Source organism: Lithobates pipiens, unplaced genomic scaffold (assembly GCF_037356315.1).
Source record: "Lithobates pipiens isolate NorthernLeopardFrog02 unplaced genomic scaffold, aLitPip1_a1.2 Scaffold_18, whole genome shotgun sequence".
In the NCBI taxonomy this organism is placed as follows: domain Eukaryota; kingdom Metazoa; phylum Chordata; class Amphibia; order Anura; family Ranidae; genus Lithobates; species Lithobates pipiens.
This window is the reverse complement of record NW_027507758.1, coordinates 270405629-270421546: the sequence shown is the minus strand read 5'-3', so window position 1 is coordinate 270421546 and position 15918 is coordinate 270405629. Positions and strand designations below refer to the sequence as shown.

Sequence of the window (15918 nt, the reverse complement as noted above, 5' to 3'; positions counted from 1 at the left end):
CTGGGGTTGCACCTTAAACCATGACCGTTACAGACCCCCAATTATTCTAGTTGAATGGTTTGTGATATTTGTAACCCCTAGACAGCCATTACGTCTGTGTGGTCATGCCATGATACTGGGTTTTAAAAACCATGAAAGTTGCAAGAAAAGGCTTTCATTTCAACAATGGAGCTGCTTGCAAGACAGACCAATGCCATATCAAAAAGAGATTACAACCAAAGTGCAACAAAGGAGTTTCCTCTGAAGGCTTTTCAGCTTTTTGAAACAGTAGTGAAAACATGCAGTACTAAAGAGTCAATTGGCATTTGATCCGGCACACACGCTATACAACTTGTTAATTATAACAAAGTATAATGGCCTCAGAGCTTTCTTTTATGACTGAGTAGCACGTAGATGCTCTTCCAGCCCTAAAGTCATTTATATTAAATTTACTCTTAGCCAAGTAACAGCTAGGTTAGGAGATAAGTGGTCATCGGAAGAAGTGGTCCAAGATATGTAAATAATCATGTAATGCTTTAAACGGGATGAATTATTTAAAATGGCTGTTTTTTTTGTTTTTGTTTTTCAGCCGGCAAGTTACTCATTGCACCCTTGCTCCTTGTCCTAGGTTTGGCTTTGGGAGCCATTGCAGTTGTAGTAGGTAAGAATATATGATGTGGCACCATGTAGAGTAAGAACTATGTGCTGTATATTACTGTGATATAATTCAATACTTTTGGTGTTTCATTAGCTTAAAGTGGAGGGCCACCCTGAGATAAAAAAAATATTAAAAATTACAAAAAAATCTTTAAAAAAAAAATGACGAAATAATTTTTTTTTTACTTACCAGAAATGCCTGTTGCTAGGCACATAATCCTAATCTTCCTCTTCCTCCTCCGCGGAGATCTTCTGGTCTTCTCTCCTCGTCGCGTTGTCTTCTGGGTAATGGGTCGCGCTGTGTTCTGGGAACTGTGTGTTCCAGAACACAGCGCGTCCCATTCACAAAGCGCTGCGTGACTCGCGCATGCGCAGTAGGAAACGGGCAGTGAAGCCGTAAGGCTCCACTGCCTGTTTCCCTTAGAAGGAATGGCGGCGCCGGGACCCGAGAGCCGAGGGACGGGTCGGCCTCGGGCGGCCGACATCGCGGGCGCCCTGGACAGGTAAGTGTGCTTATTAAGTCAGCAGCTGCAGTGTTTGCAGCTGCTGACTTTTTTTTTTTTTTTTGAACAGCCCTCCTCTTTAAGTAGTTAGGAATTTACATCTAATAATATGAATCTATCTAACAAATCATTTACCGTAACATTCTGCTGTTTAGGTTTGGCTTTGGGAGCCATTGCAGTTGTAGTAGGTAAGAATATATGATGTGCACCATGTAGAGTAAGAACTATGTGCTGTATATTACTGTGATATAATTCAATACTTTTGGTGTTTCATTAGCTTAAGTAGTTAGGAATTTACATCTAATAATATGAATCTATCTAACAAATCATTTACCGTAACATTCTGCTGTTTATGCAACAGTGTATCTAATATTTAAAAGGTCAACTTGTTGCTCAGAAAAACAACTTGGACAGTGGGCGCTAAGGTAACAAGTCATGTGCTGCTAGGTGAAAGGAAATCAACAAAGGGGCTGCATACTTCTCATATGAATGTTATGAGATGATCATCATATAAGCCCATTAAAGAGCGCACATAATGTATGATGTTCCACAGGCTTTGAAGTGCACTAACTTTGACATTAGCGATAATCGGGCAATGCAGAAGAAACTGTTAAAATCTACAATTTTATGTGTCCAATGACAGGAATGTCAAGGTCATACAGATAAGTGTGAGATTGTAGTGCAACATTTCAATAATTTATCATTACACAGAGGACCCACTCAGAAAGGCTGACCGTGTCACTTCCCGTCTGGGCACATCTTCACTGAGAGGCTCCGGCGGCCTCCATAACTCCTCATGACCACATTCTGTGTTGGGGAGACCTTTCCACAGCGCTACCCCACTTTCTGGAGCCGGGATCTTGAGCACAGCAGTACAGATTATTGGTGGGGCAGCCTTTCTGAGTGAGTGTGTAATGATCATCTGTTAGGGTGCTGCACTACAAACGCTCACCTATGTGTATAATTGTGACATTCTTGTCGGTGAATAAATTTGTGGATTGTAACCGTTCCTTCTGCATTGCCTGATTTTCTTTACTCGTACATCACGGGACACAGAGCCATACTAATACTATGTGGTTCTAGTCCACCTTCAGGTGCTGGACACTGGGACACCCTAAACAGGAAGTTGCCTCCCTATATAACCCCTCCTACTACTGGCAGTATCTGTTTTTTCGCCAGTGTCTAAGGCAGTGGTTCTCAACCAGCGTTCCATGGAACCCCAGGGTTTCTCCAAAGGTTGCTAGGGGTTCCTTTAGCATTGGGCAATTTCTGCCTCTCAGATAAGTTCCCACTGACACCATTGATCTTTTTAGTTATCTGTAAGGAGGTAATTATTCCCAATGACCACAAGTGTACAGACCATTTTTCCTACTGACCATCACAGTACTGTATCATGAGTTATAGATTTCTCATTTTTAGCAGGGGTTCTCCAAGACCGGAGAACTATTTCAAGGGTTCCTCTGTGTTGAAAAGGTTGAGAAAGGCTGGTCTAAGGTGTTGGTCACAAGTGGAGATGTGCTGGGCTGAGCTACTCTTGAGCAATCCTTGCTGGGGCTAGCTATGCAGTTGGATCCAGTCAAAGTGTCTTTTAGGCCGAATTGAATGGTACCTGGGCCCCCGTATCCGAAGTAACGAGGTTTTGCCTGTAACGCTTCTCTTTTTAGAGAGCTGGACCCCGGGATCCAGTACTTTTGGTATTAAGGCCATAAAGTTTTACTGGCGGGTGCTTTTTACAGGTCCAGGATTGTGGGGTCCCTGGTTCCTGAAGGTTTAACGGGAACCCACCGTGAAGGGTGAAGATTGGGTCTGTTGGCTTTACCACAGAAAACCCTGCAGCGGGAAAGGTAAGTGGACTTTTTCTAAGGAATTTTTAAATTTTCTTATGAAATGTCTCCTTTAAAGTAAATGTTGTTATGCCTAAGTGTCACCACTGTGGGCTGTATGGAGCACGTACCTTCTCATGCTTTGCTCAGAGTCACGCTGTGTGACATAAGCAGCAGGCTTTTTTCCTCCGGCTAGCAGAAAGACCTCCAGTAAGTTTTGGGGCGTTTTGCTTCCCTCAGACACCCCCACCTGAGCTGAACTCTTCCCCTCCTCAAGAGGCTCAGTATAAGTAAGAACTAAAAATGATCACCAATGCCTTTTTTTTTTTTTTTTTTTTTTTTTTCTTTCACTGCCCCTACATGGCGGCAGCTTACAGGTCTCCTCCATGCCATCCCTCCCTCACTCAGCCAAACCTGCCGTATCCGAGGCCCGTGCTTGCATGGGAAAACGTTTTTTTGAAAAATAGAGGAGGTGGAGCGTCATGCGATGCTGGTGGCAGGGCTTAGTGCGGCGTGGGAGGGTGTTTTTAAAAAGAAAAAAAACTCCATTTATGTTGGCTGCAAAATTGTCAGAGAGACATAAGAGCAAAGAAGAGCATGAAAGAGATTTTGGTGATACAAGCATTTCCTATTTGACACATTTACTGTTTACATCATGCTGAGCATTAATAGCAGCGGCAGTAGCTGGACTATTGCTCAAGCAGTGGATGCGATTCCTTCTGGTTGTACCTCTGCTTTGTGCATCAAGCTATGGTCAGAAGGGGGGATTGAAACACCCCCAAAAAAGAGCTAAAGGGGTCTCTCTACAAATTGCATCCTCCCCTGAGAGAGGATGGCTGGTCAGAGTGAGCATCATGGTCATGAAATGTCTGCAACTGTTTTTAACACTGCAGCCCCTGTTTATTTTATGATGATTAAAACTAAAAAAAGTTTAGCGACTTTAATCGCATCCCAGTGTGGGTCAAAATGCGACAGGTTCTCTTCCATTACCCAGGACCCTCAAACCGAGGAACTAGAGGCAGGAAAAGACTAATTCCCTCAGGGGACCGTGGTTAGGCTGACTCCTCTTCTGAGGGGTCAAATGTGGGAGAATTAGCTGTTCCAATCTTAAGATTGATGGTGCACTTTCTTGCTGAATGATCGCTCCACATTTATGTACCCTTAACTGAGTGTTTGGGTTCACTAAAGCCTCCTCCAAGCTGTGCATGCCTTTTCCTGTCCATTTATTGCTGGAAAAGCTTTTTTGTATCTGAGAGGATCGCCCAGATAAGCTTTTTTTTTTCTCCTAAAAAGTTTTCACGCTTTATCCTATGGTGGTGGAAATTCACTAAGTAGGGTATACCAGCAATTAATGCTGCTATATCCTCTGGGTAGGTTTGACTTGTCTGGCAGACAATGCTGAAATGCTTAGGGATCCTTAAAAAGGTGGAATTCCTATTGGAAAAAAAACACTTTTTTTTTTTCTCTGGCAGATTGAGTGTCTCAGCCTGCACTGACAGTAATTGTTTAATCATTGAGAGACCAGTTTAAACTGGTGTTCAAGGTTATCCTGCTCAGCAGGCCCAGGAGGCAGCTGTATGTTTACAATAGTTGCTATTAGAGATTTTATCCTTCAGGCCTTGCGCCCTTCGCTAAACGCCTTGTAAGAAGCTTCTGGCTAGTCTTCCTTTTTGCTGTGAAACAGCTATTAGGGAATGTTTTGGATAATACATCCAAAGAAATTCTAGTGGAAAGCACACCTTTTGCCATTTAAGAAAAGGAGTAAATGTATTTTTGTTTTAAAGCTCCTTCTCCTGTGCCAGAGGCATTAGCCTCCAGGCAGTCACGGCAGCTTCCACTGTCAGGTTAAATCAAATAGAGGGAATTCTTCTGTAGTTCTGGCAGGAAGAGTGTCGAGGCGAATGGGGGACTTCCTCAATAGCTCCAGGGTACAAACTGGAGTTCCAAGAGTTCCCGCCTCCTCATTTTCTCAGATAAAACATTTCTAAGGATCCAGAGAAAAAGAAAAAAGTGATCATAGTGGTCCCCATGTAAGAACAAAGGTTGGTGTTTGATTCAAACCTTATTTATTTTTATTTTTTTCATGGTGCCAAATCTGAATGGATATTCCGGATCGCAAAAATCTAAATTCAGTTCCTGAATATAACCACATTTTTGGATGAATTCATTCCAAATCAGTTATCTCCATCCTACAAGGAGGAGAACTTCTGGCGTCAATCGACATCAAAGATTTGGATTTGCATACCTCCATATGCTAATGTCCTCGCTCACTAGTAATATCTACTTTTCAAGGTGGAAAATCTTCATTTTCAGTGTGTAGCTCTGCTTTCTGGTCCAGCTACTGCACCTTGAGTGTTTTACAAAGGTTCTGGCCCCTCTTCTAGCCAGATTAAGGGCCCAAAGTATAACGATTATAGTTTACCTAGTCGATCTGTTCTTGATAGACCAGTCAGTAGCCCACTTAGACCAAAGTATGGTCACCACATTCAACTACCTGGAATATCTAGGTCGGAGTCTCAACCTAGGAGAAATCTTCTTTAAAACCATGAAGAAGGCTAAAATACTTGGGTCCGATCATAGGTACACCAAAAAAAGGGTATTATACCAGGCAAAGATCAACACCATAAAGGAACTGATTTAGGTGGTCGAAGCAAGATGAATTTCTTCTATTCAGCTTTGCATGAGGTTATTGGGAAAGATGGTGGCTTCATTCGAGGCCGTTCCTTATGCTTCGTTTCATTTGAGACTGCTGCAAAACAGTGTCCTATCGGCTTGGAACAAAGGGTTCAAGCTCTACATTCCCAATGTGTCTGTCTCCAAAGCCTATGGCCACATGACCCTGATAATGCCTGATAGCGCCTGATCTTTGAGGCTGAGCAAGGTCGGGCCTGGTTAGTACCCGGATGAGAGACCATCAGTCCAGGTTCAACAAATCGACATTTTGTGTCAAGAACAAAGGATCCGCTAGCATGCTGAACAGATGCCTTGCTATTCCTGTGGAATCGGTTCTCACTAATTTATGCATTCCCTCCTATTCTGCCGGCTTCCACGACTTCTTCGCAGGATCACGCAGGAAATCTACAATCTTTGTATGCAGAGATCGTAAAGATGGCAGTCCCATGGACCCTACCATCACGGCTAGACCTTCTCTCGCAAGGTCCGGTGTTCCATCCTACTTTACAAACGATACGTTTAACGGTCTGGCTATTGAGGAAGTGTGGGCTGTCAGGTTCAGTAGTTTCTACCTTGGTTGATTCAAGGGAGCCAGTGTCCATAATTATATATTATGGCGTCTGGGAAACATAGGTCTCCTGGTGTTAAACCAGGAGTTGCACCCCAGGAAATACCCCAGGAAATAGGTCAAAGGTAGAATCATTGACTTTCTGCAGATTGGGTAACAAAATAAGGCTGGCCTTGAGTGCTTTCCAAGGACAGGTCTCGGCCTTATCGGTATTCAATGACCACTTGTGTCACATTCTTTGGTTCGTTACTTTATTCAGGGGGTAACACGGCTTAATCTCCCGTTAGGTAACCCCTGAACTCTTGGGACTTGGCTTGAATCTAGTTTTGTCGGTATTACAAAATGGCCTTTTTTTGGGCCAATATGACATATTCCCTTGGTCCTTTTTTGACAAAGAAACTATTTTTTTCTGGTAACCATAGCTGCTGCAAGAAGGGTATCAAAATTGGCTGCTCTTTCTTATAAAGAGACCTATTTTTATTGTTCACAAGGATAAGGTAGTATTGCGTCCTCACTATTTATACCATTACATGACCATATCCACTGTCACTACCGAATAAATCCAAATAGTGGCAGTGGGTCCCTCTTAAAGAAATAAGTCCTTATGTCACTCCTCAGAGTCTACAAGGCCGAAGCCGTAGCTAACATATAGTCAGAAAAAAAGAAAGAAAAGAAACTTTTCCCCTGCTGTTGTGTCCCGCTTTTAACTTGCGTACCAACACCAGGAGAAAAGAAAAGTAGCTACCTTAGGTTTCGGTGAACACATAGGACATTTGATTTAATATCAAAAATATTTTTTATTTCTTTCTATACATAAAACAATAAACCCTGATTGAATTGCATCAATCGATCCTAGATGTTAACACAATATTAACCAAAGATGACCCAAAGATCATCCTTATCCGCACAGTTCATACACCCTGACTTTCAACAATCAAAACCAGACAAACATACTCATACATACAACAATAAAACAGATAGAGGCGCCTCCTATGGCCATACATGTGGAGATATACCGAGTATGATCAAATTGTACCAATAATGTCCTTCTATTTAGAAGCATGAGATAAAAATCTCTCGGAAATCTGCACATGTATGGTCATCAAAGTAGCAGTGTTTGGAAATGGGGATAATTATGACCAGACAACGGTCCTAATTTCTCATTAGTACCTCCATTTAACCTACATAACAATTCTCTTTGGTTGAAAATAGGGATATCTCAGGTTCGTGATTATAACAGTCTCATGAAGATTTCTCAGTTAGTGCAATCAATTTATTATGACTCTGAGTCTCCTTCTACTTCATCACTTATTGCAAAAGTGTAGCAAACCTGAAGTCTTCACTTTCATCCTTTTGTAAGCAGTGGCATAAATGACAGGCAGTACTGAAAATGTAACAATCAATGGCAGTGAATTGAAACTCCTGTTGTATATAAAGTGCACTATTTATCACACATGTCCGGCTTTCCTATGATACTGTGACTGAAAGTTCCATATATTCAGCGGTTCCAATATTACGCTTCTATTAGGAAGCATGAGATAAAAATCTCTCAGAGATCTGCACATGTATGGTCATCAAGGTAGCAGTAATTGGAGATGGAAATAATTATGAGCAATCACCAGTCCTGATCTCTCACTAGTACCTCCATTAAATCTACATTGCAATTCTCTTTAATAGAAATAGGAAAATCACTGGCTTGTGATTATAAAAGTCTCATGAAGATCTCTCAGTTAGTTCAGTCAATTATTATAGCTCTGAGTCTCCTTTTTTAATCACTTGCAGCTGAGTTTAGCAAACCTAAAACTGTCATGTTGAAGCCTTCATCTTCACTTTTAGCCTTTTGCAAGCAGCGGCATAAATGACAGTCAATACTGAAAATGTAACAATCAGTGGCAGTGAATTGATTATATTCAAACTCAGTCGTATTTAAAGTGCACTATTTGTCACACATGTCAGGCTTTCCTATAATACTGTGACTGTTTTAAAGTTCCATATATCCAGCAATTCCATAAAAAATGCCTTGCACCAAAAATGAATGGTTCTCAGACACACTGGCTTACCATACCCTGGGGGTTTCACTCTGATTTGCTGTGTCAGTATATATATATGAGATTCTCAGGCAGTTCATCAAACAAGCTGAATACTTGGATGCAATCTTTCTCCACAAACGATTTTAGTCGATCAAAAGTCCAATAAATGTGTGTAGGATCTTTCGACAGTATAGGTATACGTCCAGTTGAAGCTATGTGATGCCACGTTGCGAAACGCGTTGACGTTTGTGTGGATAGTAGGCGCCCTTCTGGGCATGAATCAAAGTATTAGCAGTTTGGATCGGAAATATGGAATATCTGAATGAATGACCATCTGAACAGACACCTGGTTGAAAGGCCTTTGGTGCAGCTGATTGCCAAAGACCCTGGAGTGGATTCAGCATAACAGAGGTGGTGAGACTTGGATGTTATAAAACAAGTGGTGAAAGATCCTAATAATTGACTGAACTAACTGAGAGATCTTCATGAGACTTTTATAATCACAAGCCAGTGATTTTCCTATTTCTATTAAAGAGAATTGCAATGTAGATTTAATGGAGGTACTAGTGAGAGATCAGGACTGGTGATTGCTCATAATTATTTCCATCTCCAATTACTGCTACCTTGATGACCATACATGTGCAGATCTCTGAGAGATTTTTATCTCATGCTTCCTAATAGAACCGTAATATTGGAACCGCTGAATATATGGAACTTTCAGTCACAGTATCATAGGAAAGCCGGACATGTGTGATAAATAGTGCACTTTATATACAACAGGAGTTTCAATTCACTGCCATTGATTGTTACATTTTCAGTACTGCCTGTCATTTATGCCACTACTTACAAAAGGATGAAAGTGAAGACTTCAGGTTTGCTACACTTTTGCAATAAGTGATGAAGTAGAAGGAGACTCAGAGTCATAATAAATTGATTGCACTAACTGAGAAATCTTCATGAGACTGTTATAATCACGAACCTGAGATATCCCTATTTTCAACCAAAGAGAATTGTTATGTAGGTTAAATGGAGGTACTAATGAGAAATTAGGACCGTTGTCTGGTCATAATTATCCCCATTTCCAAACACTGCTACTTTGATGACCATACATGTGCAGATTTCCGAGAGATTTTTATCTCATGCTTCTAAATAGAAGGACATTATTGGTACAATTTGATCATACTCGGTATATCTCCACATGTATGGCCATAGGAGGCGCCTCTATCTGTTTTATTGTTGTATGTATGAGTATGTTTGTCTGGTTTTGATTGTTGAAAGTCAGGGTGTATGAACTGTGCGGATAAGGATGATCTTTGGGTCATCTTTGGTTAATATTGTGTTAACATCTAGGATCGATTGATGCAATTCAATCAGGGTTTATTGTTTTATGTATAGAAAGAAATAAAAAATATTTTTGATATTAAATCAAATGTCCTATGTGTTCACCGAAACCTAAGGTAGCTACTTTTCTTTTCTCCTGGTGTTGGTACGCAAGTTAAAAGCGGGACACAACAGCAGGGGAAAAGTTTCTTTTCTTTCTTTTTTTCTGAGTATTGCGTCCTCATCCTAACTCTTTACTGAAGGTAATATCAGGTTTTTATCTAAACCAGGATATTGTTCTACCTTCATTTTTCCAGAACCCTGTTCTATGGAAGAAAAATCAATACATTCTCTTGATGTGGTGAGAGCAGTCAAAGCCTACTTAAAGGTGACTGCTCAGATTCGGAAAACAGACGTTTTTTTTCGTGTTGTCTGAAGGTCCTAAAAGAGGACATGCAGCATCGAAATCTATTTCTAAATGGATTTGACAAGTAATCGTTCAAGCTTATGGTTTAAAGAGGTAGTTCTACCCACTCAAATCAAAGCGGACTCCTCTAGGGCTGTTATTGCTTCATCGGGAGTGCATCACCAAGCCACCAAGCCTCCATGGCTCAATTCTGCAAGGCCACAACTTGGTCTTCAATCCATACAGTTGCCAGATTCTATCTGGTGGATGTAAAAAGACTTGAGGATGTCGCCTTTTACGTGCAGTGTACTGCAGGCAGCAGTATAAATCCTCATGGTGCCTTACTTTGGTTGCTCTGGAACATCCCACCTAGTAATTACTATGGCTCTGTGTCCCGTGATGTACGATTAAAGAAAATAGGATTTTTATAACCGCTTACCAGTAAAATGCTTTTCTTTTTTAAGTGCATCACGAGGCACGGAGGTCCTGCCCCTCTTTCTAGTATACATGTGTATTGCTTTGCTACAAATCTGAGATACTCTCAGTAGGTGGGAGGGGTTATATAGGGAGGCAACTTCCTGTTTAGGGTGTGCCAGTGTCCAGCACCTGATGGTGCACTATAACCCACATAGTAATTGCTATGGCTCTGTGTCCTATGATGTACTTCAAAAGAAAAGGATTTTATAAAAATCCTATTGTCTCTAATGCCTGAGTTCCTGCACTTACAAGGTCTGTAGAATAGCATGCAATGAGTATGTTCCTTAAGGGCTTACATCTTGTTGCTCAGCCTATTTTAAAACATTTTCTCCTGTATTCTGACAGTTGGTTATTTTCAGCTTTGTGCACACTGACAGATGAAGTTCCTGGGTCAGTCTGCTTTTTCTGGTCATAATCTGAACACCTTCTGTGCATTCTCATGTTGTTTGTATGTTTCTGAAGTTCCTTGGCTTGTAGAGATGGATGGCAGTTCAAAAATCTACATTAAATATGAAAATCCAGATTACTCTGCAAGCCAGGTTGCTTTTGATTATATCAAAGCGCTTCACCAAAGGTAATATGAAAAATTACTGTAGACCTTTGGGATGGAACATTAGCAACCAGCAGGGAAATTCCAACCACAACTTGTTGATCCCCGAGAATAGCCTGCTGGGTGTTTCTGCTATGATCATAAAGAGGTCAATTCGACACTGACATCTTGAATACTTTATTATTGAGACTTTTCATCAGTTGGTTTCTCTCTCTTACAAAAACAGTAAAGATGTCATTCTCTCACACTGGATCCTCTAAATATTAGTTTATTCTATATTCTGAGGAGTTCGGCTTCATCAGTTGGCTCTGTACAGTTAAGACGGCCATGGACTGTTCAAATCTCGGCCAGTTCAGTAGGACCGGCCAAGATTTGAACCATCTATGGGCAGGCTATTGTACTCAAGTTGATCCATCAATCAACTTTGATACAAACAGCATACCGAATTTCTACATGTGATTATTGCCTAAGGCTATAGCCATTAGCAGTAAACACTGTGTTCCCCTGGCAGAGACTGTGTTGATGGGTGAGTCGAGCCTAAGTTAGAACTGGGAAGTCAGCTTTGTAAATTTCACCATTAAAGTTCTTAATATTTGCAAGATGAGATTTACTTTGAAATATTAGGTGGCGCTGCCCTGCTCCTAGACATATCGCAATCTTTACTAAACTGACATAGATTTCATTAAATTATACCAATTGCACTGTCAGTTTAAATCTGCTACACACATTCCAGGTAAATTGCAAAGGATATTTTTTCTTTCTGAAGCAGCCACAACTTGTGTAGAAAAGCCTGTCCCCTGCCAGCATGCTGCATAATGGGGCTCTTGCACTGTGTGCGAAAGAAGTGGTAGAAATCCAGCATGTCACCCAAGTCTTAATAGAGCAATCAGCAAAGCTCATGCTCCCTGCTGATTGGAGAGCTCTGACAGCAGGGAGGAGTGGTCCCATTCCTGCTAAGAGATCAGTGAGCAAAAATACTACTTTGCTGCTTTCTTGGCAGGACACATGCTTTTCTACTCAGAATGAGGTTGCTTTTTAAAGAAAGCAAACTGTAAGATTTTTAACATTTTGTTTTGATACCCCTGGAATGCATTTAGCCAGTTTAAACTGAGAGTTCAATTTTGGCTTTAAATCTACATTCTATGTAAATGCTTCTCGTGCACTGAAGTCACTTGATTTGTAAAGCAAAAAAGAATAATACAATTATTATAAAGCAGTGTTAAACCTTCTTGTATCAAATAACATTTGTGTGTACATCAGGGCTCGACAAAACCCGGGCGCCAGGTCGCATTTGCGACTAGAATTAGCGACCTGGCGCCTGGGGCAGCACAGCTGGGGGTATCCTGTCTCCGTGGACCCCCCCGGTGTGATCGCGTCGGGCCGTTCCGCTGGCGGCCGGTAATTGAGGCCGCGGCTTTGAGGCCTTCTGAGGTCCTATGATTCCTTCTGGAATTTGGCGTCCTCTTGTGGTGGCCGTTTGTATGACAACCAGCAATGCTAATGGAGCTTCCCCTGCCTGTTTTTTTATTGCCTGCCTATCTCCTTCCATTTATTTAGAACCCCTAAACATTATATATATTTTTTATTCTAACACCCTAGAGAATAAAATGATGGTCGTTGCAATACTGTCTGTCACACCATATTTGCGCAGCGGACTTGCAAGCGCACTTTTTTGGGGAAAAATAATTTATTTAATAAAAAAAATAAGACAACAGTAAAGTTAGCCCAATTTTTTTTTATATTGTGAAAGATAATGTGCCGAGTAAACTGATACCCAACATGTCATGCTTCAAAATTGCGCCCGTTCATGGAATGGCGACAAACTTTTACCCTTTAAAATCTCCATAGGCGACGTTTAAAAAATTCTACAGGTTGCATGTTTTGCGTTACAGAGGAGGTCTAGGGCTAGAATTATTGCTCTCGCTCTACCGATCACGGCGATACCGCATGTGTGTGGTTTGAACACCACTTTCATATGCGGGCGGGGACAGGGCGCGTTTAAAATTTATTTTTATTTTCTTTAACTTTTATTTTTATTTTTTTCACTGTTCTTTTTTTTTTTTTTAATTGTCACTTTTATTCCTATTACAAGGAATGTAAAAATCCCTTGTAATAGAAAAAAGCATGACAGGTCCTCTTAAATATGAGATCTGGGGTCAGAGAGACCTCAGATCTCATATTTACACTAAAATGCAATTAAAAAAAAAAAGGCATTTGAAAAAATAAATAAATAAAATGTCCCTCTAAGAGCTAAGGGCAATGACTTGGAGACGGGGGGGGAGGTGGCTGCGCTATATTCCCCTCACTCGTCTCCATGTCAGGCCAGGGACAGGTCCGGATCGCCGTTAACGACCTGGCTCCTAACTTTTTTAGCTGGCTCCTAGATTCCAAGCAAATTTGTCAAGTTCTGGTGTACATGCATTTGCACTGCTTTTAATGCCATTCATTCTTAAAGCCGCTTCTAAAGGTTTTTCATATCTTTATAAATTGTGCAGCTCTTCCTGCAACTTCCGGTTGGGAAACGCACACACAAGTTCGCTAGAAAGCCTTGATGGTGGTACTACATGTCCCCTGAGTACTTCCGGTCACCTTAAGTGCCCATGCAAGCATGGTTTTATTTATTTTTCTGCTTTTCTATTAAAAGTCAAGGTCGGGCTGTTCTGTCAGTCAAGTGGGCAGATTAAATGTCTTTGTTGCCAGCCAATTTGTGCTGCCCTTGCATGTTGGCGCAAAAAGTGTTAGGACACAGCTGTGTAGTCCTTAGGTAGGGAGTGCACACTGTGATGGTACCATAGAAACACCATTAGTGATCGGAGCTACCACAGCAGATGAAGTGTACTTAGGAAATAGAATATTGTTGTTGTGCTGGACAGAAGTGAATTGGAACAACATGCATTAGAAAATATATAATGTAAGTGCGTGTACGTTCATTCAGTTTATTAACACTAATTGTGATTAAGGCATTCTGTAGTTTACAATTCTATCTGTATAAGATCAAATTGATGTTATTACCATTTCTAGTGATAAAGCAGATTGGTGCGTCTTTTATTCCAAACTCTGATTTCTTTTTAGGGTTATTTGGATTGCCTATCTACTGCCTTTGTAAAAAGAAACGGAAAAGGACACGGACGGGTATGCCGTGGTAAGGATAGGGGACCGCCTAAAGCTTGAAACAGACCTATGGGGGGTAATACTGTGTACTGGAGTTTTATCATCAATAAAACGCTGAATTCCAGAAGATGGACTGTAGAGCACAGTACCATTTGATGCTTTGCTTTCCGTACCACCCCCAAAGGCAGACCATAAAGCCACCTCTTCATGGTGCACTCCCAGCTGGATATGCCCAGAATTGCTGCTTCTTTTTTATTTGTAATATTTGTATGTTTATTTTGGAACATTATTTGAATTGCCATTCCCTTCCTAGAAGTGTAGGCTAAAGACTAGATTCCCATTGGTTAGACAATCAAATGAGTACTTTGGTTGGAATGTGAAGACTTGACAAATCCCGTCTCTCCTCCTAAAGCCTTTGTCAAAGGAACCGATCTATGTAAGGAAAAGTCCAGTACCAGTTACTGAAGAAATCTTAAAGAATCCTGTAATTTTACAGAACAAACTTGGTCAATCATCATCAGCATTGAAGTCCACGTGGAGCTCTTTACGCATTCTGTATGTGTAGCACTAAGACAACATTACAACAAACAGTTGCCGTAAAAATTGGTAATTTATGGTGTACCAGCTAGCTTTTGACGTGTTTGAGAATTGATATGTCCGCGATAAAACAATTATTTTGTTAGGGGATAAAAAACACTAAACATCATTCTGTATCACCTAATCACAGTTTGACTTTTAAATACAATGTTATGATTACATTTACTTGTATATCACACTTCCTAATCAGTAAGCTCACCACACATTTGCATTAACATAAGTGTAGTGCAGGGGAGAAAAAGTGTGTTAAAGAGAGGACAGTGCCATGTTTTCAGCAAAGTAAAACCTACTGGGTCTCCTGCAGGGGGCGAGGGGCACTCAAGGCATCTTTTGTGTAGACCTGTATTAAAATTCCCTCTGTAGTTTGCTCTTGTTGGTTACACAAGTGAGCCATATTTATCATTGTGCCTGACAAAAAACAAACAGTAGTTTTGTTGTCCATCTCCTAATTTTTTTTAATTTATTTTATTCTTCACTGCATTGGGGAATATCTGTTGGAGGCTGGTTGCTGCAGGTTTTTCCATCTATCATTTTGGGAAATGATGTGCACTACTGTCACAACCAGCCAGAACTGAAATATGTACTCTGCTGAGTTCAATGCAAAGTCTTGTGACTTCTGCAAGGGACCAGCAGTGTACGTGTCAAGGTTTTGCTACAAGGGGGGGATTCAAAGGCAATTACACCACTAACTGAAAGCAAGTATACTATTATAGTGGAAATCACAGTGATGATATGTAGTGTGGGATAATTCAAAGCAGCCAGCCTCTTTCCTGATATGACTACAGTAAATACAATGTGCACCTGTAGCCAGCCTTTTGACATTAAGGACCCATTCACACTCTAGCAGTATGTTGAGTCATGCATTAACATATGTTGCATGAAAGCAATGCATCCATTTTGAATGGGCTGCCAAAGCATCACAATGCAGCCAAAGCCATACATGACCCATTTTTTTAAATTGCATGTCATTTGCGCTGTGGTGCCCTGCAGTGCTGTGGGCACATTGCTGACTACTGTTTTGGTGTGTTAAGGTGCCCCACAAAATGAATGGTACCATGGTATGTGCATTGCAGTAACAGACATGTGAATGGACACTTGAATATTTACATATTTGTGACAAGAACTAAATGCACTTTATAACAAGCCCTCTCTGACCTCCTCCTGTAGCTACATAGACTAAAGGTCAGTTCATACCAGGAATCGCACAGGAACATGCTATGCGTT

At 41.0% G+C, this 15918-nt stretch overlaps 1 protein-coding gene across 1 annotated transcript in view; it reads left to right on the top strand.

Annotated features, from left to right (window-relative positions):
- RNF217 (ring finger protein 217) overlaps positions 1 to 14813 on the top strand; it is a 129718-nt gene extending 114905 nt beyond the window's left edge. Inside the window, exons 5-6 of the mRNA XM_077486953.1 lie at positions 569 to 640; positions 14059 to 14813. Of these exons, the coding sequence (XP_077343079.1) occupies positions 569 to 640; positions 14059 to 14132 (146 nt within the window). The 3' untranslated portion in view covers positions 14133 to 14813. The remainder of the gene's footprint in view (positions 1 to 568; positions 641 to 14058) is intronic.
- Positions 14814 to 15918: the final 1105 nt, after the last annotated feature.